Source organism: Terrapene carolina, unplaced genomic scaffold (genome assembly GCF_002925995.2).
Source record: "Terrapene carolina triunguis isolate 2854851 unplaced genomic scaffold, T_m_triunguis-2.0 Scaffold233, whole genome shotgun sequence".
In the NCBI taxonomy this organism is placed as follows: domain Eukaryota; kingdom Metazoa; phylum Chordata; order Testudines; family Emydidae; genus Terrapene; species Terrapene triunguis.
Genome location: NW_020664584.1, coordinates 10,052,900 through 10,080,047, shown reverse-complemented (window position 1 = coordinate 10,080,047; position 27,148 = coordinate 10,052,900). Strand labels below are relative to the sequence as shown.

At 46.3% G+C, this 27,148-nt stretch overlaps 1 protein-coding gene across 2 annotated transcripts in view; it reads right to left on the bottom strand.

The window, feature by feature from the left end:
• Window positions 1-453: 453 nt before the first annotated feature.
• The window catches only part of GSS (glutathione synthetase), a 47,639-nt gene continuing 20,944 nt past the window's right edge, over window positions 454-27,148 (bottom strand). The window contains exons 1-13 of one of the 2 annotated variants that reach the window (XM_024194560.3): window positions 26,848-26,915; window positions 17,258-17,403; window positions 15,031-15,176; window positions 13,104-13,179; window positions 9,803-9,942; window positions 9,473-9,589; window positions 8,860-8,940; window positions 7,268-7,345; window positions 4,794-4,860; window positions 3,911-4,105; window positions 3,486-3,567; window positions 2,528-2,717; window positions 454-1,110 (exon numbers count right to left, since the gene is read on the bottom strand). In XM_024194560.3, the coding sequence (XP_024050328.1) occupies window positions 987-1,110; window positions 2,528-2,717; window positions 3,486-3,567; window positions 3,911-4,105; window positions 4,794-4,860; window positions 7,268-7,345; window positions 8,860-8,940; window positions 9,473-9,589; window positions 9,803-9,942; window positions 13,104-13,179; window positions 15,031-15,176; window positions 17,258-17,395 (1,434 nt within the window). In that variant the 5' untranslated portion in view covers window positions 17,396-17,403; window positions 26,848-26,915 and the 3' untranslated portion in view covers window positions 454-986. Of the gene's footprint in view, window positions 1,111-2,527; window positions 2,718-3,485; window positions 3,568-3,910; window positions 4,106-4,793; window positions 4,861-7,267; window positions 7,346-8,859; window positions 8,941-9,472; window positions 9,590-9,802; window positions 9,943-13,103; window positions 13,180-15,030; window positions 15,177-17,257; window positions 17,404-26,847; window positions 26,916-27,148 lie in introns of those variants that run through there. The other variant, XM_024194558.3, reaches the window with a different exon arrangement.

The following is a 27,148-nucleotide window of genomic DNA, read 5'->3' as shown; positions in this document are numbered from 1 at the left end:
TTGCCAAACCCTGGTTCTTATCATAAGGTGTTGGTGCAATGGCCTCTGCCCAGGATTGTTAGATAGGGGTTGGTCTAGGTCATTCCACATGTCCCCATTGCACCCCCCGCTCCAACAATCCCATGTTCCAATTTTGCTAAAGCCACTTTTCCATTTCTGTCCCCACATACCAGGTGCTATGAAAGTACCTGCAGTTGGTTGTTGCACTTCTATATTTATGCTGGGAGATGGCACTTTTTTGCAGATTTTCTATTGCAGTTCCCAGATTCTTAGTTTCCTGTTTCATTTGCTCAAGCATATCATGCATCTGAATTGCCTGATGCCCTGGCAGCAGGGCCTGGGCACTCCAGTGCTCGACAGCTTGAGTTACTTCTTCTCGTTTTGGTTCTGTTACTTGTCCCGTCAATTTTGTGGCATGTTGTCTTAGCCATCTCACAGCCATGGCAATAGTTTTCAATATTCTACACTTCTTACTTTTATTCTTCTTCTTTCAGGTTACTGTCCCTACTATAGACTTACGTATTCCAGTCCACCTTTCCACACATTCTTTTTTAAACTCCTATAGCCTGCCTTTACTTGTTACCCAGCAGCTCTATTCCTCATCAAACGCTGTGGGGATTTGAAGGAAAAGGTAAGGGGGTTCCCTAACTCGAGTTTTGTGTCATGTTAGATGGCAAGTCCTACAGTGGGTCTGTGGATTAGCTTGTGTGAAGTTATCAATAAGGCAAAAAGATCAGATGAGAACCCAAGACTTTGAGGGAAGAATTAAAAAGGAAAGATAAGAAGGGGGAGGGAGAGAGTAGCATAAAAGTATTTGGTACAAGTGTGATTGCACATGCCCTCCTCGTGATCACTGGGCCGGGAGAGGGAATGTCCCTGTGGTCCTGATTAAAGACATTTATCAAGACACTGAAGTAATCAAACCCTAAAGGAAATCACAGCTCTTCTGGCAGCAGTTAGGGCAACAGATGTGGGAGGTATCCTCTTCATATCACATAGGGAGTATCCAGCACAGCCACCCCAGCTGCGACCCCGCCATCTGCATGCTCAACTGCCTTGGTTCGCAAGAGGTGACCAACGTGCTTATTCACCACAATGTCCTTCCCCTGCCTGCAATGAAAGGTTAAAGTGAGCAGCTGCAAAATTTAAAGCTTTATGCAATGTCTGGCATTTCTACTGATCCTAGATCTTGAGAATTCTAGCCTGGTCCCCCTCTGCCACCGCCCTGGGCAATAGGACATGTGTAAAACACTTTAGGCGTAATAGTAAGGCTTCTCTTCTGTTGACAACAGAATTGTATTACTGTAGCATCTAGGAGCTGTAGTCCTGGGCCAGGATTCCACTGGGGTAGACAATGCACAAACAAAAAGACAGACCCTGCCCCAAAAAGATTAGATGTGCGCCTGTTTCAGGAGGAGTACACCTACCTAGGGAACAATGCAATAATAGCACTGTCACATCCATTATCCCTAGTCACAGCCCAAGAAAGAGCTATATTGGCAAATTAAATTCAGGAAATTCATTAGACTTTGTGCCTTCAATGCATGGCAGGGAAATGAGAGGCAACCAGGCCTGCCTACCTGCCTGAGATTAGAGCAGGCTGCGAGAGAGGGGAAAGAAAAACCATTGTCAAGTTAAAATAGTTTTAAAACTAAGAAGTTCCCTATGGCACTAGCTCCATTTTTCAATAAAAAAAAAAAAAGATTTCTCTTGCCCCAGGTATGTTGACTATTGTTTGCATTGGGCTTGTACAAAGGCTAGTCAATTTCTCATCAATTGCACTTTAGTTCTTCCTCACTAGCATATGCTGCAGTGTTTGGCTGTAAGTATTGCTGGGGAGAATGTTTGTCTTTAAAGCTGTATATAATGGGTTTCTATTTTGAAATCATGGCAACATTTCTAGGGGCCCTGGAGGGGTTGGGTTTGTCGATACACAAAAAGAAGAGGAGAGTCAAAGCATCAGCTGACGTAGTATCAAAATACATAGTACAGGGAAAACTGTACTGTAAGCAGTATTGCTCAGCCACATAGTCCATTCAATGAAAACGTCTGGCCTGGAATGTATTTGAGGCTGCTGCACAACTCAGCACCATAGAGCACACAGAGACCCACCAATATTAATCTTTTTCTGTGTGGCCCCAGGCTTATGAAATTCCCGCAAGGCCTAAGATCCTGAACATGACACCCTGGGAAATCAAGTTTCTAATCTTTTTTTTTTTACCTCAGGCAGTTTATGTTCCAGTCTGCTGGCATGAATTCTAGTTGTATTTTAAACTGGTATGGTCTGGCACTAGCTGGGAGTGCAAGTGTGCCAATGTTTGGTGTCTGTGTGACACGCACAGAAAGCTACTGACAGAGGTGATGTTGGAAGACTTGCATTTCTGTTATGAACTCACTTCCGCCCACTTGTCTGGCCTGTGCTGCTTCATTGTAATGCCTGCTGCTCAGAACTGTTTTAATTTACCAAAGCTGAGGGGATGGCTGAGACCGGGACATGGCAATATTGCAAAGAAAGCCAACTTCTCACCTGACGTACACACCAAAGATCCCCAACTCAGAGACACATTCTGATATTTTCAGGGGACTGTGAGCCCTGAGCAAGTAATTCATCGATGTCTGAGGTCTGATCCTATCCATTAGGATATAGGAGGCCCTCTCAGGGCTGTCTTTAATCTTCTCCAGAAGTTGCTTGAGCTCTTCCCCATAGAGATTGTTCCCTGGTAACATACAATTTCAACAAATCCCCACAGCAGAAGCCGTTAGATCGAGTTGCTTTAGGTGGCCCTGAAGAAACCCCAAATGGTGCAAATGTGAACACCCACCCATTAAGCAACATGGATGGATGCAATCACCAACCCCTGCAGATTGCACTGGCTCTCCATGGAATTCTAGATTCAATTCTATGAGCCTGGTTTCCACTAGTCTAGGTCTGGGATTCCTCAGTGATCACCCACCCCAATAACTGCAATCAGCAGCACTAACAATGAGGGGGTCGCACAGGGGCTGGCCCATGGCTGCAGAACAGCCTGGAGGTTTGAAAGACAGGTTAAAAAGACAAATCTCTCTACGTTCAAGGGACAGGAAAGAGAAGGAAAACCAAAGCTGACCAGTCAACATAGGATGTTGGATGCTTGTACTACCTGGGCAGGAATAGAAGGGAGAGGGCATAAGATAAAATAAACTTGCTGGGTGAGATTTTGTGCTGTGCCTCCAAGAGCTGCAACACAAAACTCACAGCCCACAGAGGGGGGCTAAGATGGCTTTAAGCCACTTTTGTGTCCTAATGCCACAGCTGGTAAGAGGAAAGCCGAAGTATTACATACACCAAATATGGCGTTATAAGGCACCTTGCCTGTTCCAGGTATCTTACGAGCACTGCAATGAAAATACAAAACAAATATCCTAGAGAAGTGCAAAGGCCTGATCCTCCAGACAGGCTGCTGGGCTCTGTAGCTCACAAATCACATAGCAAGGAAGCTGAATACCTCCGCCTTCCCGCTGAGGCTTTAGCACATATCGTTCTGGATCAGCAATGGCCATTGCAACCATCTTAGCACCTTCTTCGCCCTAGTGGGAGACAGAAATAGCAATAACAAAATCCCAGCAATATTCCTGTCCCTGTTTCTATCTCGAACAAGCAGCCAGTTCTGTTCTGTACTCCAAAATTGAGCAGAAATACCACACTCCACACAGCAAGTTCACTGAAGAGGCCAGGAAAAAAAAAAAAAAAGACTTGAAGTCTTAAATTTGGCACTGTGTTTAAGAGAGGGTTTGTTAAATGCCTTTTCCACTACTCGCCTACTGTGCTGTAGTTTTTAACTGAAAGGTCACACAATCAAATCAAAGCAGGTGTGCACTAAGTAGGAGACAGAAGTGTTGATTTATGCACCACACAAATGAGACTACTTACCATATCCAGGGAATAGAGGCCAGTAAACGTCGCTCTTATCCGAGCAACCGCCTCAGCCTGGCTGGGCAGTAATCTCTCCACGACTCCTGGCTGGCTCAACTCCTGCTGAACTTTTTTGGTCCCAGCAAGTTGGGTAGCAATGTCAGGACACTTAACTGCTTTGGACCTTTCAATCAACAACCGTGCCTCCCAGTTCTAAGAGGGAGATATAGCAAGAGTCACTTGAATGAATCTAAGTTCCCTGATCCCCCACACGTATTCCACTTCCTATAGTTAAATATTCTCATGCAGCCCCAGCGGGGAGGAAGGGAGCACACAGAAGGCATGCAGACCCGAACCCATGGGGGTCCCTTGCTACTGCTGAAAGAAGCACTAGCAAATGAGCCGTAGGTCAGCCTGGATATTCTCCACTGGATTGGCGCAGACAGACAGCTCAGCACTGGTGGTGGTGATTAAGTTCTACGCTCTGGTGCTAGTCTGAAAGTACCTTATTGCCTAAAGCCTCTTAAACAAGGATAAAAATCCATTCCAGACCATGTACTTTTCCAACATGGTCCTAATGCAATACTCCAGGTCAGTCATTCCCTCTAGTCAGAGGGTTAGCCCTATACATTACTAGTGAATGTGTCCCCTTCAGCTTTGTAAAAGCACTGAACTGCTTCTATAAAACATGACAACAATGTGCAGCAGAAGATTCTTTTGAGAAGAAATCTGTTCACACGTCCCAGATATTCTCCAAGCCAGCACTATCTGAATGCCAGGGGTGCACTGAAGAAGCTCAGATAATTAAGGGATTTAATTTACAGACTTGAGGGACGAATGACCCCATTCAGGGTAACTGCACTTGGTGTTTGCTTTTTAAATAAAAGCAGTCAGTACCCACCTGTTTGTTATAGTTCTCTGGCATGTAACCTTCTCTGTAATACACCACCGCAACCTCTTGGCCTTCCCTAGAATAAAGACCTTCATATCAATCCATCCTCCTCTAGCCCTCAGGCTGTAACAGGGATGGCTCTCCCCCCATGTCTGAAAGCTAACATCTGCGAAGAACAATACACGTATAGACAGCTCTGTGGGTAATGATTAGCTAGAGGGACAAGCAATGAATTATGGAGCCAGCCATGTACAGCACACATGCAAGGCTTTTCACAGAAGAGTAGCTAGACGCCTCTGGTTATGCATCAGAATATCAACAATTTGAGAAATGGAGCATTCAGAACATACAATCAGACATGAGCTCCTTCTAGAGCAACAGCTATTCAGCTTTTTAAAAAGCACCTCCTGTCCCAGTGCACAGAACATTTCCCCTCCTATTTGTTGTTGCATAACATCCCTGTGGCAACTACAGAAATTGCTTCTATGGAGAAGTGACGGTAGGAAAGATCTGATGTATTTTTAACTGCATTTAATACCACCAGTCTTCTGCTCTTGATCACAGTAAAAGCTAATCACACTTTGGGTGAAATCTTGGCTCTGTTAAAATTAATGGCAAGCTCCCATTGACCTCAATGGGGCCAAGATTTCATCCACTGTCTCCTTGACATCTCCTCACACCCTTGCCAGTGTTCTTCTGCTACTAGTTTCCTTGCTCAGCTCTCCTGCACATACTTCTCTGCAGGCTGCTTCCCTTCTCTAGTGAAAATTCATATATTTTAAAACCAGAAGTGACCATTATACTGTATAATTCAGGCCAAAGAACCTCACCCCGCAAACTGTGTGTCAAGCCCAAACGCCACACCAACTTCCTTGTCCTCCTCTCCCTCCACTCCCCCTGGATATACTGTCTGGTTTTCTTCTCTCCAGGACAATCCTCTCCCACCAGTGGCTCTGGTTGATAGCTCTGGCTCCATCTGCTGCTCTACAGAAGTGGTCCAGGGTAGATGCATCAAGACTGTCCTCTTTGTTTCTATGGACACCCAGATTTTTCTTTGCAATGAAGAGCCTGGATGCCACACCACCAGCTGGAAGAAGGAGGCAGCACTATGTGACCTGCCTGCTCTCTGCAGAGGACTAGCTAACACTCCATAGACCACTGTTTGAGAACCACTGTCCTAAAATACTGGGAGTTGTTCTTCACAAATCACTCGAAGAGCAGTTTGCCCTAGATTTGCATTAAGTCTCAGATATGAACAACAACTTTGATATCTTGATGATGCAGGTGATCTGAGTAGATCCACTCTCCAGTTCAGCAGCTACCACAAGACCAAACTCTGGCTTCAACTCTGTACATGATCAGTGAGTAACAGCTGGAGAAACTAGTTATTACCAGGAATGATTTAAAGGGATTCAGTCAGTAAGAAAGGAGGAATTCCTGGAGGAAATGTACACATTGTTTGATATGATACCTCTGATTAAAAAGTCAGGGGGGGGGAAACATAACCATAGAAACATCAAACGTGAAACTGGAGAAAAATGAATGTAGCCACATAGCTAAACTTTGGGACAGGACATGCCCCTTTTATGGTTGGACAGCGTCACGCACACTGAGGACCTGCACAAAATAAACAATAAGCAGCACCGTATTTGGATTTTGTGAACGTTACACTATGGTTTCAACAGTCTAGCCTGTGTCAGGACTCCAAGAGACTGAAGAGCAGAAATAATGAGACTTTCTCCAACTAAAGAATAAGTTGGAAGTTACAAAAACTGAGTACAGTAAGGAAACAGTGCTTCCTATAGTGGCACAAATAACTATGCAATAAAGTTCTCACGGTAAATGTATGTTCCCATGAGAAATGTGTCTCACTGCCGGTCAGCAGAAGAGTCCTCTTTGGGGCACCCTCTAGAACAGTGTTTCTCAACGACTGGTACGTGGACCGGCGCCGGTCCCCAAGATCTCCCTGACACAATTTAAGAATGCAGTAAGCCAGTTCCTGGTACCAAAAAGCTTGAGAAACACTACTCTATAACAGCTACGCTGTATGCATGCATGCATGCATGCATATATATATATATATATACACACACACACACACACACACACACACACACGAAACATGCCATCCTGCCGGGTCCTCAGGGCTGTTGTTCAGAAGAGGGAATTTATGCCTCCATGTGATATTGGACTAATTTTATATATGCAAAAAAACCAGAAACATTTCTAAAACTATTTCAGTTCCAGTAAAACCAGGAATAGCAAGCTCTGGATTTCTTATTGACGAGGATAAAAATGTAAAACCTACTAAATCTCAAAAGAGAGGGATATGCCACCAATTTGGATTGAAAGTTGCCATTTACTGAGCATGATGTAAAAAGAATGTCTCAGACCCACCTCTGCCAATCTGGGGTCACATCTGTGCCTAACGCCTGTTTAAGAACACAGCAGAATGTTGTGGCAGGGCCTTGGCAAGTACTTACATGTACAGTCTCCTGTCATTATCTAAAGATGCCTTTTCAAACACATCTTCAAAACGTCTCCGGATCACCTGGATATTCCTTTAAGAGAGGAGTGAGAGTCATTGAACTTGGCAAAGAGACAGATATCTGCAAGTGAAATCACGAGTGGAATTTACATCCCCAATGGCTTTAGAGCCCTAGAGGAAAAGGGTAAGGCTTGCTGGCTTCTCTCCCCTTCTTTCCAAGGTAATTTAACTCTAACAGATTTTCCTCAGCACCTAGAGGTCTTAAATACTGGTGAGGAGGCAAAGTAATGAAATAAAAAAAGGTTTATGTGGCTGGCCCATAATCACGTGTCCCCTTTCCATCAACCAGATTGTCCTCATCACTCCTGCCCATCTTATTAATATACATAGCACAAAATAGATCAAAAAGCAGAAAGATACATCCCTAGGTTTTCATACCACTGTAACTGGGCTAGGATCCTTTGAGAAGTCACTATAAGGATAGAGAATTGTGATGGTCTTAGGCATAATTTATATTTGAAGGGGGAAGGGGGGGGGGTTTGAGGGTATAAGGGGAATGGAGGCAGTGTACAACCAAGCCTATTATGAACAGAAATATTCCCCTGCACTGTTGTGACCCCCAAATACAACAGCATTACTCTAATACAGGAGGACCAATAGAAAGTGGCAGGTTTACTCTTTGCTCATAGTCTAAGACAGGGGTGGGCAAACTTTTTGGCCCGAGGGCCACATCTGGGTGGGGAAATTGCATGCAGGGCCGTGAATGTAGGGCTGGGGCAGGGGGTTGGGTTGCGGGAGGGAGTGCGGGGTGTGGGAGGGGGTGCAATGTGCAGGAAGGGGCTCAAGGTAAGGGGTTGGTGCAGAGGAGGGGTGCGGGGTGTATGAGGGGGCTCAGGGCAGGGGGTTGGAGTGCAAGTGCAGCAAGGGGTTGGGGTATGGGGTACAGGAGGGATTCGGGGTGCAGGTTCCAGCCCGGCACTGCTTACCTGGAGTGGCTCTGGGGTGGCAGCGGCGTGCACCGAGGCCAGAGCAGGCTCCCTGCCTGCCTGCCCTGGCCCCGCGCCGCTCCGGAAAGCAGCCGGCACCACGTTCCTGTGGCCCCTGGGGGACGGAGGGGCAGAGGGCTCCATGCATTGCCCTCGCCTGTGGGTACCTCCCCCAAAGCTCCCATTGGCCGCGGTTCCCCGTTCCCGGCCAATGGGAGCTTCGGGGGAGGTACCCACAGGCAAGGGCAGTGTGTGGAGCCCTCTGCTCCCCCTTCCCCAGGGGGCGCAGGGACGTGGTGCCGGCTGCTACGGGAGCGGCATGGGGTCCACGGCGCCACGGGGGTGGAAATCCCACAGGCCGGATCCAAAGACCACCCCCAGCCTAAGAGCATGTCTACTGCCCAAACTGAAATGCTAAGTAACCCTAACACAAGTGGTTAAAAGCACATTGGATTTTTAAATGCTCAGTTTTAATAATCTAAGATAATACTAGGCAGACATGAAAGTTTTTTGTTGTTTTTTTTAAAATGAATTATGTGATCTGGGTCCCTGTAAAGTGGGATTAAACAAATTATTTAATCCTAAAACGTTAAACAGTTACCTGGTCCACAGCTCATTTTCTATGCAGCGTTGGTCAAAAATATTCCTTTGGGGGTCTGCAACCAGGACCACCACCACAGCCCTGAAACATACACCCCAAGAACTGCATTAGAGCCTGAAACACACCCCACACAGAACTATGGACCTCTAGCTAAAGATTTCATCTTTTAAATTCACTTTGGTGGTGTGTGTTGCTTGCAAGGCTTTCCAACTGATGTTCTTTGCTAGTTCCTAGTCCACTTCTAAAGGGCAGTGCCAGGTGCCGTGTTCTTACTAGAAAGCAGCTCTGGGCAGGAGCACAAGGGGAAGAAATAGGAGGATTCAAGAATGGCTACAAAAAGTCTTCTACCAGTACAAGTCTTCCACGCCTTTTAGGGAGCACCTGTGGGCAGTTGGATACTCTCTAATTTTAAAGAAAACAGTGTATGGCCAACCCAGTAACTCTGTGCTCTGAAGAACAGAGATCCTCCTTCCCTGGGATGGTAGGGGAATGAGAGCACTACAGAGTTAAAAGAAGTGTTGTATGCATTAAATAGACCCCTTTTAAAAGGTGCAGTTCGAGAAATAAATATGTACTCATCCTGACATCTTCCCACAGGCTACTCCTCCCTTACTTGGCTGAGCCATAGAGTTCCCAAGCTTTCGCAATGCCCAAGGCAATCCCTTTGCATGGATTATTGTCCAGTAACTTCAAAGCTTCCTTGGACTTCCCCAAAACATTCAATATGTGCCTGTGACATAAGAGAAATAACAAAATCACATGATAATCCCAGCTGACCTAGGATTTGTAAAACAAAAGTTCAGAGAGTTTGTGGATATTAAGAGGTTACAACAGGATGTATACAGTACAAGACACACAGAGTGTGCAGACTGATGGTTTGCTGAAACCTCCTCACTGGCTAAGCAATGAAGTATCCTGGTCTGTTTCAAAGGGGTTCCCTTACCGATGCACAGCGGTGGTTCTTGAAGTAAGGCCTCCGAAGCTGGCAGCAATGGTGTTTATTTCGATTTGCTTCAGTGCCGGAGTGCCACCTGTGCCATGGTCAATCATATAATCGGAGCGATTTATTCCTAAGAATACTGACTGAACGAGAGGGAAAATAAAATGCAAAATATAGCACACTGCCATTCCTCCACACTTCTGACCAGCATAATGAGGCCCTTCACTTACCACAGGCCACTTTGACAAATTCACTTAAAAAAACCTCCTTTTTTAGGGCTGGATCCAGCAATCTTCACTCTGGTAAAATAACCACTGGTGTCAAGTGGAGTTTTGGCAGAGAAAAGACTGTAGGTTGGGTCCTTAACTTATTTCCTGCATTTATTTGGACAGACATCATCTGAAGCCCTTATCGTTTCCCTCTTTAATATACATCTCATGGCAAGAAAAGGTAACCGATATAACTGTGGTACAAAAACAACAAGGAGTACGGTGGCACCTTAAAGATTAACAGATTTAGTTGGGCATAAGCTTTCGTGGGTAAAAAACCCACTTCTTCAGATGCATGGAGTGAAAATTACAGATGCAGGCATTATTATACTGACACACGAAGAGAAGGGAGTTACTTCACCAGTGGAGAACCAGTGTTGACAAGGCCAATTTAATCAGGGTGGATGTAGTCCACTCCCAATAATTGATGAGGAGGTGTCAAATCCAGGAGAGGGAAAGTTGCTTTTGTAGTGAGCCAGCCACTCCCAGTCCCTATTCAAGCCCAAATTATAGTGTTAAATTTGCAAATGAATTTTAGTTCTGCAGTTTCTCTTTAAAGTCTGTTTCTGAAGTTTTTTTGTTCAAGTATTGCTACTTTTAAATCTGTTATAGAATGTCCAGGAAGACTGAAATGTTCTCCTACTGGCTTTTGTATGTTACCATTCCTGATGTCTGATTTGTGTCCATTTAGTCTTTTACGTAGAGACTGTTCGGTTTGGCCAATGTACATGGCATTGGGGCATTGCTGGCACATGATGGCATATATAACATTAGTAGATGTGCAGGTAAATGAGTCCCTGATAGTGTGGCTGATGTGGTTGGGTCCTCGGATGGTGTCACTAGAGTAGACATGGGGACAGAGTAGGCAACACGGTTTGTTACAGGGATTGGTTCCTGGGTTAGTGTTTCTGTGGTGTGGTGTGTAGTTGCTGATTCATAGATTCATAGATTCTAGGACTGGAAGGGACCTCGAGAGGTCATCGAGTCCAGTCCCCTGCCCGCATGATGAGTATTTGCTTCAGGGGGCTGTCTGTAAGAGAGGACTGGCCTGCCTCCCAAGGTACCCATCTCGCTCGGTCAATCTGTTTTGTCATTTCCCCAGGTGGGTACTGTAGTTTTAAGAATGCTTGATAAAGATCTTGTAGGTGTTTGTCTCGGTCTGTAAATTCGGTTGTATCTTAGGGCTTGGCTGTAGACAATGGATCATGTGATGTGTCCTGGATGGAAGCATGTAGGGAAGTATAGCGGTCAGTAGGTTTTCGGTATAGGGTGGCGTTTATGTGACCATCACTTATTTCCACTGTAGTGCCCAGGAAGTGGATCTCTTGTGTGGACTGGTCTAGGCTGAGGTTGATGGTGGGGTGGAAATTGTTGAAATCCAGGTGGAATTCTTCAGGGGCCTCCTTCCCATGGGTCCATATGATGAAGATGTCATCAATGTAGCGCAAGTAGAGGAGGGGCACTAGGGTACGAGAGCTGAGGAAGCATTGTTCTAAGTCAGCCATAAATATGTTGGCATACTGTGGGGCCACGCGAGTACCCATAGCAGTGCCGCTAACTTGAAGGTATAAGTTGTTCCCAAATCTGAAATGGTTGTGGGGGAGGACAAAGTCACAAAGCTCAGCCACCAGGTGTGCCGTGGCCTCATCAGGGATACTGTTTTTGACAGCTTGTAGTCCATCCTCATGTGGAATATAGGTGTAAAGAGCTTCTACATCCATGGTGGCCAGGATGGTGTTTTCAGGAAGATCACCAATGCATTGTAGTTTCCTCAGGAAGTCGGTGGTGTCTCCAAGATAGCTAGGAGTGCTGGTAACATAGGGTCTGAGGAGAGAGTCCAAATAGCCAGATAACCCTGCTGTAAGGGTGCCAGTGCCTGAGATGATGGGGCATCCATGGTTTCCAGGTTTATGGATCTTGGGTAGCAGACAGAATACCCCTGGTCGGGCTCTGGGGGGGTGTCCGTGTAGATTTGTTCCTGTGCTATTGCAGGGAGTTTCTTGAGCAAGTGGTGTAGTTTCTTTTGGTACTCCTCAGTGGGATCGGAGGATAGTGGCCTGTAGAATGTGGTGTTGAAGAGTTACCTGGCAGCCTGCTTTTCATAATCCGACCTGTTCGTTAGGACTACAGTACCTCCTTTGTCAGCCCCTTTGATTATAATGAACAGGTTGTATTATGAACAGAAGGCTGCCAGGCAACTCTACAACACAACATTCTACCCAGAAGTCACCTACTACAGGACAGACCCAACAAAGACCCAAAGCCCACCCCTGGTTGGATCCAAAGGGACTGGGAGTGGCAGGCTCACTACAAAAGCAACTTTCCCTCTCCTGGAATTGACACCTCCTCATCAGTTATTGGGAGTGGACTACATCCACCCTGATTGAATTGGCCCTGTCAACACTGGATCTCCACTTGTGAGGTAACTCCCTTCTCTTCATGGGTCAGTATAATAATGCCTGCATCTGTAATTTTCACTCTATGCATCTGAAGAAGTGTGTTTTTTACCCACGAAAGCTTATGCCCAACTAAATCTGTTAATCTTTAAGGTGCCACCGGGTTCCTTGTTGTTTTTGTGGATACAGACTAACACGGCTACCCCCGATATATGGTACAAAAGAAACTTAACAGCACAGGAAAGCCCTTAAGTGCTACTTCTGACACAGCTACACTGAACTGGAACCCACCAAAATGCTCTTTAGAGACTTTCAGAAGACAGCATTATAAGTGTGTATAATCATGGTCCACTTTCACACAAGGTTAGATGTTTCCAGCAATACCCACCAAGAATACTAGAGGCATGATTGTTGAATGGTCTCATAAAATGGGACAAGTTACTCTTATGGTGTGTTACTGGCCAAGATACCATAATCTAGAGAGTAACCCTATACATCCTCCTCCTGACTGAACAATTCAAAACCAACCTGTGGGAGAGATCTTTCAAATGACAAAAAAAAACCCAAACTTCCATTATGAAAGAAAGAGGGTGGCAGCTAATGGGGGGGGGAAGAGGGAGAAGACTTCCTGTGGAATACCTGAGCCAACCCTTCTTTCAGAACTTGCTTGTAGATTTTAAAGAGATGAGCTGTGAAGTCATCCACTTTGATGGTGCTAGAGAAAAAGAAAGAGTATACCAATCAATTTACCTGGTTATAAGGGAGATATATAAATAAAGCCCTTACCTGAGGAAATCTATTATACGGTGGAAGCTACAGGATATACTCCCCAGCACAATGCACAGGGCTGTGGTCAGACCACGCTCTTGAGCATTAGTAAGAGCTGCACAAGCTAAAGCCTCACCTAGGGCATTTACAATGTACCCTTGTGCATATGGCAAGAGTTTCAAGTAGTCAGATAACCCTTCTCCACACACACAGCAGTAGGGACCCTAGTAAAAAGCTTCTCTGTGAAGAAGGTTCAGAGACTCATACAGTTAAAGGTCAGAAGGGACCATCGTGATCATCTAGTCGGATCTCCTGCACATCACAGGCCACAGAACCTCACGCACCCACTCCGGTAACAGACCCCTAACCTCTGGCTGAGTTACTGAAGTCCTCAAATCATGGTTTAAAGACTTCTAGTTACAGAGAATCTACCATTTACACTACTTTAAACCTGCAAGTGACCCGGCCCCACGCTGCAGAGGCTCTCCCTCCCACACTCTCCCTCTGCAGCTGCCAGTGTGAATCTCTGTGAAGGAAGAGAGAGAAGACAAACAGAAGATAGAGAAAAGAAGCAAAGATAAAGACCAAAAGTCTCCCCACTCCCATTGGGGTCTGGTATAATAATTCACAGCGCAAATTATGGGGGCCATCACCAAATTCACCTTTTAGTAGTTTACTGGCTGGCCATGCTGCACATCACTGTACTCACTGCTGTATAACCCTTCTAGAAAGGGCCCTGGCACAAACTACAGGTATGTTCTACTCCAAACAGGATTATTTACTAGCAATAAGTTGTTTACATAATACACTACCCCCACTTCCCTTGGCCAAGAGCCACGGGAATCCTGTGCCTGGCCACATAGCCACAGGTATCAGCGACTAGGTTGGGGTGTGCACGTCTTCTCTGGCACACGTCCATTTAGACAGCCCTGCAGGTTAGATGGCTCAACCTTTAGTCCCTTTCCTCCCCCCACAAGGGTCATAACATTAGTCATGTCATCATAGTACAACACCTCTTTGAACATACAAGGTGCACCCTCAGCTCCCCCCAGGATTACTGGACAGGCAGGGATAGCAACAGATGGAGCTGAAAGTCTGACAGAATTTTGGTCCAAAATTTGGGGCAAGATCCAAATATCTTGTCTTTGTGGAATATTTTATTAAGTGGGCTGGAAATCAGAACCTGCAGCTCTCAGACCCTCCTGGCCATGCCAATGGCTGCCAGAAACAAAACCTTCAGCAAATAGTGGTACAGACAATGAGATCCCAAGGGCTCAGTGCGATCCCAGTGGTTAACACTGAATTTAAGTCCCAAGCAGACTCCCAGGTGGGAGGATAAAGTCTGTAAGATCATCTGAAGTGGGGCACATAGTGAGGCAAGAGAAACCCCTTCCATACCCCATTTTCCCATATAGATCTGTCATTTTTTGCAGGACCCAAAGAGACCCCAAAACCTTAATGAAAACAGCTAAAAAATACTACATTTAAATAAGAATGTAGAGTCTAATGCACCTAACTACTTATGGACTACTGGCAACCATTTTATGAAAACTAATGTGGTGGGGAAAAGGAGAGATTAGTTCTGTAATCAGTCTGGCAGACAGAGATAGTAACCTGTAGCAGAAGTTGTATATTTATACCCTCTGTCTGTAACCTGAAGAACATCTATAAACTATCAGGAGAGATGACTGAGGGCATCAACTCAAGAAGTAAAAGCAAAAATGGACTAAGAGTAAGAGCGATAGAAGCTTTACATTTAAAATATTTGTTTAGTTAACATATACAGTACAATAAATACCTAGCAAGAGTGCGTTCCAGGAATTCCGCGTTCTGGCTAATAGTATCCACAAGTAGGTTAAAATCTTGTTGAACAGCATAGGCTTGTTCAAAGATGGTGCTTGGTACTACAGATGGAAGCAATGTAAAGGGAGCATAATTCACCACCTGCAGATAAGGGTCCAACAATGGAAAAGTCAGCCATTTCCCTCACACTTCCTTTCCCTAACAGACTGGGCTGAAGCCCTCTGAAAGTGTGGCCCAGCCAGTCCCAATTTAAATTAAGTTAGTTCCAATTTAAAACTGACATATTCTAGACTAGATCCTTACTTCATTTGTCCCTGAACAGACTTTCCCTCAGTACGCCACAGGCTGCAGGGCCTGAACTTTGGCATGTCTAGTTTTGAGTGTTTCACTTTACAAAACTTAATATAATGGAATTTGGGTTGGGAGACCTCAGTAGCAATTCCATAGTTACAATTGTGTTGAACTTTTCATTTAAAGGAGTATAATCTTTGTTTTCACTTTAATGATAGAATGTAGTCTCCAGATTTACCACAAGTACTGTTTAGAGAACGAATGAATTTTATAGTATATCCAGTTCTGAAATTTATCCCTGAGGGTACCATTATTTTTGACTCACTTTAGCTACTCAACTCCAGTCACTGCAAATTCCAAACTCCATACACCTCTTCACTGGGACCACATCTCAGGCATATGCCATTTTGGGCATAAGCCACTTTGAAAAAACAGCAATTTTATACAGGACAAAAGTTATTCTCCTTGTTTGTCATAACTTTTTGTGCACGCCAAGAGAAGCCAAGGCGCCTCTCGGAAGACAATGTGTATGTCTGCTCTGCAACACTGCCTTCCTACTCCTCAGCATCAAATCCTAGAATTCTCTAGGCCAGGGGTGGGCAAATTACAGCCCACGGGCCGAATCTGGCCCTCAAGCTCCCGCTGGGGAGCAGGGTCTGAGGCTTGCCCTGCTCCAGCCAAGGAGCAGGGTCAGGGGCTGCTCCGCGCGGCTCCCAGAAGCAGCAGCATGGCCCCCTTCTGGCTCCTATGTGTAGGGACAGCCAGGGGGCTCTGCTCCACACGCTGCCCCTGCCCCAAGTGCCGCCCCTGCAGCTCCCATTGGCCAGGAACCACAGCCAAAGGGAACTGCAGGGTGGTGCCTGAGGACGGGGCAACGCGCAGCAGAGCCACCCAGCCGTACCTCCGCATAGGAGCCGGAGGGGGGACATGTTGCTGCTTCCGGAAGCCACTTGAGGTAAGCGCCGCCCGGAGCCTGCACGCCAAGCCCCAACCCCAATTTTGTGAGCATTCATGGCCTGACATACAATTTCTATACCCTCGGTCCAAAAAGTTTGCCCACCTCTGCCCTAGGCGGATGCTGATCTTAGAGAGACTGACTGGACAGCAGAGTCAGCATCAGAACACAAAGATACATGGCAGAGACATACTCCATAACATCACTGTCAGTCATCTCTTCAGTCTTCCTGCAGCCTGCCCATGGAGATGCCAGACAACAAGCCAGCCTTCAGCCAATACACAGTCCCTCTCTCTCTCTCATGCTGCTGGTGGACCCGATAGACCTTGCTTATAACACAGGAGTTCCCCTCTGGCAAGTTATAGGAGGTTCACCAAAGGGAGAAGTTTCCTCCCAAGCAGAGCTGGTATCCCTGCGAAGTCCAGGCCATTTCAGGTGACACCATCCTCTTCTCCTTGTTCAGTTATGGTGGTAGCTAAAGGTTCCTCAAAAGCAGAACCTCCCACTGATAAACTTCCTGGGATTCACCAGAGATGAGCTCTGCTCAGATATTGGGAGCACGTCCATCACACCAGGACTGCCCCTGAGGAGAGTGAACACACAGCACTGACATCCAGTGCTCAGACACCACATCCAAACCTCAGGTTTTCTCATGGACAAATAAAACAGATTTTCATAATGCAGGTAGATCTCCCAGTAGAATATCTTAGTCTGACCACAGTTGGTATTATGGAGTATGGTGGAAGCTTACTCTGCTATTGTCTCAACTCTGCTTAGTCTCCTGTGGAGCTGTGCAGTTATTGCAAAATAGTGCATATTTCATGATGACTCAACAAATAAGCCACATCACCTGCAACCATCTCCTTCCCAAGACCTTGTCCTACGGGGCAGAAATCTTGCTGAGTCATTTGATCCTTTTCCAAGAATGCATTATTTCTATGTGAGAACATGGCATAGTTAAATAAGCTGAGCTTACATCGGATGAATTGGATTCCTCTTTGGTCCTCATCAGAACTCCTTCAAGCAATGCTGCATCCACAGCGATTGCAGCTACCTCCGGAATGAGCTGCGCATTGTGCAAAACATCTTCCCATATGGCCAGGTGGGCAGTCATTTCAAATGCTAAAGACAGAAAAGAAGTCACTCACAAGACAGGGGGAGGAACCAGAGTCCAATGGTCTTTACCTGTACATGGCCTAATCTTTCTTGCTTAGTAGGTGATGGTGGTGGGGTGCGAAGGTGGTTGTTTTGTTTTAAATTAGACCAGATGGAACTGCAGTTTTCTTCTAGCTTTAGCAAGTTCCCTTCTGTACTGAACTCAGATCTGGATATCAGAGGTGATATACACAGGGTTGCTGAACAGGCTCTTAGCATGATATGGGCCTTAGTCAGCATTCCTTACTCAGGCAATACTCGCACTAACTTCCCTGGGAGATTTGCCAAAGTGCCAAATAGGTCTTCAGACCAGGCACTGTAACTATATTCCTGGGGCTTTTGACCCAACTAATTGCTCTAATATCACCTATTAAACATAACAGATGCATATTTAGAGGGAAAGGTATTGCCAGATATAGAAAAACTGTTTTTGTGGGGAGAAGAAGTAAAGCAGATACTCATGTTTTCATGACCCTTAGAAAACAGATGCAGCAGAGAGGTCAAGGACTGACCCAACTCTCCTATCTGCATTATTGATTGGTACCATGTTTGTGACCATCCAGAACATGGTTAGGACAAAGTTCTTAGCCATGTGGCTATACTCTTTTTACCCTGCTTGTGAACAGGGCTGTAACACGAGTATCAGGCTCTCACCAATTTGTAATTTCTATCATGACTGTCAAGGTGCATCAGTGTAACTTGCTCTCAGCAGCCAGAACAGTCTGGGAGAGGTATGAGAATGCACCAAGAACCACGTTTTTGCACCACAGCGGTATGGTTGAGCAAGGAAATATCATGCAGTGTTAATGCACTGAAATATGTTAGTGCTGGAACTATGTCAAATGAGCACGTCACCATTTCTAATTACGCTTAATACGGTCCTACATGGTGCACGAAGTTGTCCCTCCAGGGCAGGGTTGAGGCCTACTGATGAGGCAGCAGCATGTATGTAGGAAACTTGCATCATCATTGCTCAGGTTGTACTATCTCTGCCTTTCAAGGCACAATGTCACCTGGAGAAGTGCCATGTTAGTGCTTGTCTACACTGGCACTTTACAGCACTGCAACTTTCTCATTCAGGGGTGTGAAAAAACACCCCTCTGAGCGCAGCAAGTTTCAGCACTGTAAAGCGCCAGTGTAGACAGTGCACCAGTGCTGGGCGCGCTGGTAGCGATGCCTCTCGTGGAGGTGGTTTTTTTTTTTTTTTTTTTTAGGAGCGCTGGGAGAGAGCTCTCCCAGAGCTCTGCCATGACTACACAAGCCACGGTGCTTTAACGTTGCCAGTGTAGACAAGCCCTTAGAAAAAGGGCTGCCCAAGGCTACAATAGCTATATGGACACCTGCTTTAGAAAGGAGTCAGTAATTTAACTGGGCAATTTAAAACAGCCATCAGTATTTAAGGTGTGTGCTTCTCAACAAGGCACACAAAGCCCAATGAAGTGCTTTTCCTTGGCCAAAGGATACCACACCCTGGGACGTGTGCCATTTTGTTTATAAAGTAGTTGATAAACAATAAGTCATTTAAAATATACCAGTTAAGTTCATGACCTATTAATCCAAATAAGCCAGTCCTGCTGGAACAAAGAAAAAGCCCCCCCCCCGGCAGCTGCATGGAAGTAGCAGCCCAGACCTTCGTACAGCCGGAGCCCACCTCACCCACAAAGCTCAGAGCCAGCACCAGCGTCGGGCTTCCTCAGCTCTCCCGCCCTAAGCGGGTCACAGCCCGTCCGGCCTCCGGGCCCGCACAGCCACGCCTGACGCTGAGCGGGGCCCGGGGGAGCTCCACGGCCAAGGGAGCGTGTGACCCGCTTTCGCTCCTGCCGGCCCGCGGGCGCCTTCCTGCCCCCGGGCCACCTGGCCGGCCCGCGGCATGGCCGCGCCGTGAGGCTCTGGGCAGGGCTGTGATCTACCCCGGGTAACGCTGCGCGCTCCCCCGCCTGCCCGACCCCCGAGCCGGGCCGCTGTGAGGGCCCGAGGAGCGAACGGACCCGGGGAGGGAGGGGCAGAGTGCGGGACACCCCCCCCGCAGGGCAGGTCCAGCTCAGGAACCTCACCTGAGGCGGGCTCTCGTGAGCGGGGAAAGGAGGACTGGCCCCCACGGGAAGCGACAAGTCCCAGTACCTGGCTCACGGCACCGGCCGGGGGCGCGTGCGAAGGGAAATACGCTCTTGCTCTGCTCAACCTTTGATTGGACACGCCTCTCTCAGCGCCCAGAACAGCACCGAGCGCGCGCCCTCTCCCGTGATTGGCAGGAGAGTGGTCCTATCACCGTGAAGTAACGAGAGACGCGAGGTCGCCAGTCAGGGCTGGACTCTGGAGCAGCTACAGAAGGAATACATCGGAAACGGGATGCCCCGCCGCCCACCCCTGCGTCCCCAATCGGTTACTGCGCCTGCGCCGGGCTCCCAGGCAGGCCCTCACGGCGCGTGGCGCCCGACAAGTTGGCTGAGCAGCGGCAGGGCGCGAAGGAGGAGGGCGGGGTGGCCTCGTGCTCGGATCTGCAGCCACCAGCCGGTGGGCTCTGGCCTGGCCCAGGCGGTGCGCTGTGCCTTGCCGGCCTCGCTGGGGGCTGAGCCAGCCCCTCAGGGTGCTCAGGCCCTGGCAATGCACATCGTTAAACACCCCGTTCGGTGCCTGCCGAGGCAGCGTCGCCCCCCCAATGCCCGGCCCTATGCGAGTTGCTGGAGGGCACCTGGGGAGCTTGGGAGCAGAGCCGCCCCTCGCTCTCCGGCCCACGCTGGCCGGCAACCAGCGCTTCAACTGCGACCTCTCTCAAACGCAGCCTCCTGCCAGCCCATTTTTGTCAGGTGCTTTGTGAGCTGCTCCCACCATGATCTTCCTGCCTGCCTGCTGCACCCAATGCCCAGTGTGCCGCTGCTTGTTTCCTGGAGCCCAAGCTGTCCTAGTTCAACCCTGTTCCAGGCACTCCTGATTCCCTCCAGCTCGCCGGCTGCCAAAGTCTGGAGGAGGGGAGCCCTGGCTAACTGGACTTCTGTGGTCAGCTGAAGCAGGGTTCCCTGCGTATCAGCCCTTGAAGTCTATCCCCTTCTCCTCAGTTCAATGTCTCCCCGATACCTAGAGAGACAAGGAGGTAATACCTTCTGTTGGTGAGAGAGACAAGCTTTCAAGCTACAGAGAGCCCTTCTTCAGGTCTGGGAAAGGTCTCCTGGATACCTACACAGCTTTGCTTCATGCTTCCAACTTCTCTCACTACTGAAGAAATACAAGGCCAAATTTTGTTAGCGTAGTAGGCCAACGTCTTGAGACAGAAAGTGATCCACAGGCTGAGAATAGGTTCCTCCGTGGGCCCAGTCTGGGACGCTGTGTCTAACACAGAACTTTTTCTTTAAAAATCTCTCAATGTTGCTATATGACTGGTTCAGCTCCACTGGGGCTAGAAAAAGTGGGAGCACTAAGATAGACTGGCTACTGATGCTTTTACCACTGTTGTCCAACTGCTTAAAGCAGGTCTAGCTGACACATGGTTAAAAATACAGGCAGAGTGTTTATAACAGCACTCCCACCATTGGAGCTGCACCAGCACTACACCAATTGTGGGAGGTTTTTAATAAAAAGCTCAGACACTAGCCAGAGAGAAAGAAACTAAGCAAAACCAGCAGCTCCACAAATCTCTGCTCTTTGCAGTTCATAAATTTTCGTGTATTGAATTTGCCCTGAATAGATAAATGGTGAGTGGTGTCTCATGAAGTACGGTAGGTTTTCCTGGCAATGAGGAAAGAATGAAAGGCGAGGGAAGAGACTTTCTAATGATAGTGTGGCTCCTAAGAAGCTTGGCCTTAGAACCATACAGATGGGTGAAGACAGTGTTGCTACCTCTGAGGTCCATGCATAATAAGAGATTTGTGAATGATCCAAAGAATCAGTTCAACAGGATTCTTCAAGTAGCCAGAAGGTGTCAGAGCTAAGTAACTGGTGTCAAGTTGCTTCCCCTAATCACAAAAGTCATGATTCAAGTATTTTACACATGGCAAAAAGACAGCACTGCAGAGCCATCCACTCCACACCTTGCATCAGCCCCATCAGGATCATTGGTCTGTATTTCTCTGATTTCCTTGCTTGTAAGAGCTCTGATTAAGCTCATGAAGGACCAAGCAGTGACATTTCCAATAGCCACAGTCTGGCCAAGAAGACTCTGGTGTACCAGTTATTGGTGAGCTACTGCTCTGACTATCGCATGTCATGGATCTTCTGTTTCAAAGTCTAGTGCTACACCCCAATCCAGCAGCCTCCATTTTGTCATTCTGGTTGCTGTGAAGCACAGATTAACAAGGGGGTATTATACTATGATGAAGTGACAGACGCCATTACATTTTTCAGGAAAAAATCCTCATATAGTATATGTCAGGATAGGGAGAAAGTTTGAACACAGATGGTATGAGAAAAGCAAAAGTTAAAGGCTCGAATCCCTGCCATCCAGGAAGTCCTGCAGAAAAGAAGGGGGCATAAAAACTGTGTCTTCTTACTCAGCAGATCTGCTTTGTGTATATAAGATCTAGAGCTGCTGGTGACAAATACAAGCTGCTTCTCCTATTAAGAGCCAATCACAGTTGAAAGGCATGTGGCAGTTCTCCAAAAAAGGCAATTTTTTTGGAGTTTAATGTACCTGCCCTACACACACCGACATCATCTATCATTTGAAAACTTATTTTATGTATGTTTAGATAAGGTATGATGTGAAACTGTCAAGTGGTGCTGTAAGTGAAACAATAGTACCCCAAAAGAGAAAGTTTCAATTTTTGCACAGTTCCAGAAATACAGCAACATAATTCTGAATATAGTTTTTACTGTTTAAGTTAATTTCAACACCTTACCATAGTGTTTATTGGTTAAAGCTACCATAGAACAATGTATTAAAAGATTTGTGTTGGTTTTGCATGGGCAAGTATTTTTTTTCCAGGAATGCTTAAGCTGTTTAGCATGTGACAAGAATGGCAAATATCAATTTTTCCAATATACTAATATTAAATGTTTTCACATCGCATATTCTTAATTGTCAAAGTATCTCCCATGTCATTCTAATAGTTTTCTATATTTTCAATTGAAATTTGCTGACCAAATCAATCTCAGACTGAAGGTTGTGCACCAGCAGCATAGATTGGATGCCCATAGTTTGTGCTGAACAGTGGGTAGATATAAATGTATGTGAATTCCTAATGTAATGCTTCTCCATTTGTAAGCTTTTGTACATACAATGTAGCATCTAGTCTGCCTGGTTGAGAGTTTTAATTTGAAATGCATGTAGTATAGAATCCTAGAATATCAGGGTTGGAAGGGACCTCAGGAGGTCATCTAGTCCAACCCCCTGCTCAAAGCAGGACCAATCCCCAACTAAATCATCCCAGCCAGGGCTTTGTCAAACCTGACCTTAAAAACCTCTAAGGAAGGAGATTCCACCACCTCCCTAGGTAACCCATTCCAGTGCTTCACCACCCTCCTAGTGAAAAAGTTTTTCCTAATATCCAACCTAAACCTCCCCCACTGCAACTTGAGACCATTACTCCTTGTTCTGTCATCAGGTACCACTGAGAACAGTCTAGATCAGGGGTCGGCAACCTGTCAGAAGTGGTGTGCCTAGTCTTCATTTATTCACTCTAACTTAAGGTTTCATGTGCCAGTAATACATTTTAACTTTTTTAGAAGGTCTCTTTCTCTAAGTCTATAATATATAACTAAACTATTGTTGTATGTAAAGTAAATAAGGTTTTTAAAATGTTTAAGAAGCTTCTTTTAAAATTAAATTAAAATGCAGAGCCCCCCTGACTGGTGGCCAGGACCCGGGCAGTGTGAGTGCCGCTGAAAATCAGCTTGCGTGCCGCCTTCGGCACGCGTGCCATAGGTTGCCTACTCCTGGTCTAGATCCATCCACTTTGGAGCCCCCTTTCAGGTAGTTGAAAGCAGCTATCAAATCCCCCCTCATTCTTCTCTTCTGCAGACTAAACAATCCCAATTCCCTCAGCCTCTCCTCATAAGTCATGTGCTCCAGCCCTCTAATCATTTTTGTTGCCCTCCGCTGGACTCTTTCCAATTTTTCCACATCCTTCTTGTAGTGTGGGGCCCAAAACTGGACACAGTACTCCAGATGGGGCCTCACCAATGTCGAATACTAGCCTTTGAAATGTTCTGGAAACTAGCTTTTAATTTAGTGACACTTATGCACACTTACTATTTGAGATGATCATACAAAGCTTTATATTGGGCTACACTGGTACAGAAAGTGCTCACTAAACAAAAATGGCAATTTTGATACTAACAGATCTAATTTATATCTAGATTAGCACAAGCCTGTTTACTTGTACAAAGTGAGAAATGGTGGTAGTGGTGATGGTAATGCTAACAAGATACGTTGGGAATTTTAACTCTATAGGGAAGTTACAATATATGAAGACATGGAGTACACAAACCCCTTAAAGCTTACATCAAAGAGAAAAAGATTCTCCACAAACTTTGTTGTTTGTCAAGGAAATCAAAACAATATAAAACTGCCAAAAGCCACCAATGCTGGACAGAATTCTGTGATGCTGGCAGCAAAAGCCAGGAGATATTAATTGTATTGGCAGCTATTGGATGCCTTTTCTAGTTTAGATGATGTGCCACCAATACTCTATGACAGGGCCTGCTTTCAGAAATACACAAGAAAGTTGACTTTGACACATGTAGTGAACCCAGGAAAGAAAACAGACAATCTGATCAGACAGCATCATATTCACCTGCTTCCAGAGTATGCACGTCCTCCAGTGATTGGTCCTGTTGCATTGTTTGCTTGATAAAAAACACAACACATTAATAAAATAGAAACACTGGAGAGAGCAACCAATCTCAGGGAGGCAGCACTTCAAAGAGGAGATGATGATATGTTGTGCAGAATACCCGTGGAAGACTTGATTGCTAAGGATGCAATTTATCACTCAACGTGCCTTTCTTCCTACTTGAGTAAAACGAATCTTAAAGCAAAACCATCCAGTTACACTTCAACAATACAGTCATCTTATGACACTGCATTTCAATCAACTGATTGAAGAAATGTATATAAGATCATTAACCAGCAAGAAGGCTCTTCTCCTATCCAAGCTGCTACAAAGATATAAAGCCCTACTTCCCTCAGATGTAGAAACTGCAAGCAATTCCAACAGCAAGATTAGAAAAACATTCTGGTTCTGCAATTTCATTCCATGCACAGCACGAACTAGGCAAATCTACCTTTGTTCTATAAAGTGCAATAACATTAGCTGATGCTATCCAAGCTACTAGTAAACTGAAGCAGGAACTTAAGTCATCTAAACGTTTGGTCGATGTTCTTCTGGTGAGTGAGCCTGATGAACAACTTTCAAATGATCAAGTGGTTTTGTATAATGTCACTTCAATCCTTCAGTCTGAAATAGCCAAAATGAAAGCCTCAGAATATTATCCAAAGCCAGGTGATGGTAATTTAGAGAACTCATCTACTTTTGTGCCCCAGTTGGTGCAAGAGTTTCTTTGTCCATTCATTGATGGATAAAAATGCACATAATTCAGCCAGCAATGAGTATCATCTTTCAGAAGACATTCAAATAAGATGCTCTCAATTGCAGAGCACATAGGGTTTAACAGTTCCAAAATTAACACATCACTGCACATAAGCCTTGCTGCACAGCTACACCATGAATCTGGGGCTTGTAGTTTAATTGACAGGCTACATCTTCACTGATTTTATCAATTATGATGAACTGAGGCAATTCATCACTAGTGCTGCAAAAACTGAAGTAGAAAGACTCCAGGGAGATGTGTTCATTCCAAATGGAATTGTACCACTACATGCGGATGGAAATCTCATCCATGAAGGAGATAATATAATCATCATAGAGACCCTTGATTGAAATAATATCTTTCACTCAAGAAACAGAGTGGTATTTCAAGAACAGTCTCCAGATAGTCCAGCATCACAAGAAATATCACTGAAGTGTGGGGAAAAAATGTCACTCTACCCAGGCAGATTCTCTTTTGCAGTGTTTGAAAAAACAAAACATGTCCAGCACCAATTCACCATGAAAAATACTTGAGAAAATCAACTGTAGTCAGAACAATCTTTCCTGCACAGAACTGTGTATATACCAAGAGAATAAAGAATGTGGCAACCCATGATGATGATGACTAGAAATGTCACCAGTGCTATTACATTTCAGTGATGCCTGTACGCATTTATTATTAGATTTTATGTTTACCCTTTAGATTGTTGTTGTGATGCTTTGAGGTCAAAAGAAATCCAAATTTATGTTTTGAAATAATACACAGTCATTAAACTAACAGAAACTAATGCAAATATTTCAAAGTGGTCATTTTAATGTGTTGATAGTGTCATTATTTATCCCTGTTTTTTATGGTAAGGGTACCACTTGACAGCTCCACATTCATACCTCATCTTCAAGTCTACACAATAAGCTCTAGAATGATGTATGATGAGCGTGTATGTAGAGAGGGTACATTAAGCTGACCAAATCAGCGGTGTCTGCTGCTCCTTTACATCAGATGAGAAAGTTGGAGTCTATTTTGCCTCAGACATCAACAGAATTAAGTTCCATTTGCAGCATTTTAGTGGTTGGTGACATATGGACCAGAAGTGTTCCAGGTGGAACTTGTGTCATTGGCATGCGGAGTAAATAAGTTTTTAATTTGTAGATTGAGCACTTTGGAAATGGAATCAGCGAGACAAACCTGGAGCGCCAAGATGCCTATTGTGAAGTCACTAGCCATATTCTGCATCAAATTCAGGTCTGGTGTACATGCTCACAGTGAAGTCCAGTAGCAGTCAGTGAAGTTAATGGGAGGTATGCCCATTTACTCCAGGGCCAAAAACCAGAAAAAGGCCCTCTTACTCCACAATAAGTGTGTCCTCACAAGGAGTTATTCCAGAATAGCTGGAGTGCTTTAAATTCACACCCTACCTCACTCTGGCTAGAATAATTTCCCAGGTAGACAACCCCTGCACCTTGCCAGGCCCAAAGTGCCAGTGGGGGCAGGAAGGCACTCGGCAGGGCTTCGCACTCCCCTCCTTCACCTTCCCAGGGCAGTTAAACTGCAGACACCCCCATAGAGGAGGAGGGAAGCTCAATCTGATGCTATCAGCTCTCTCTTCTGAGCTGCTCATTTGGCCCTTTGGTAACTGCCCACCCCAGGCGGTTTGGCCCTGTCTGAGAGGCGGGGCGGTCACTGTGCCACTTAGCACATGGGGATGGGGGGTGCCACTTGGCAGGGAGGTCTCTTGGGCAAGGCCCTGACCTGGGAGGCTTGTCCCCGTGGAGGGGTCCCGCTGGGGGATGAGCACCCAAGGGAGAGGCGAGGTCCCAGGCAGAGGGGCTGGAACCGGGGGGTGCGGACCGTGCGGTACTGGGGCGGGGAGCGGCACGGGACCACTACCTGATACGGAGAGTCCCCGGGCGCTGCAGGGGGAGCCCGTGGGCCCTCCCGGGGAGCCCGGTGCCGGCCAATACCGGAGACGGGGGGGGCTGACGTCGGAACTCCAGCACAGTGCCGTGTGACGTCACCACGCTGCGCTGTGAGGCATGCTTACGTCAGGCAAATCCCCTCGGGGACCCGGAAGCGGCGGGCGCGTGGGCAGCAGAGGCCATGAGCCGCGGGAGGGGCGGAGCCTGCGGGTGAGCGGGGCGGAGCCCGACCCCAGGGGGCAGGCAGGGCCTGGGGACAGCTCTCCCCATGG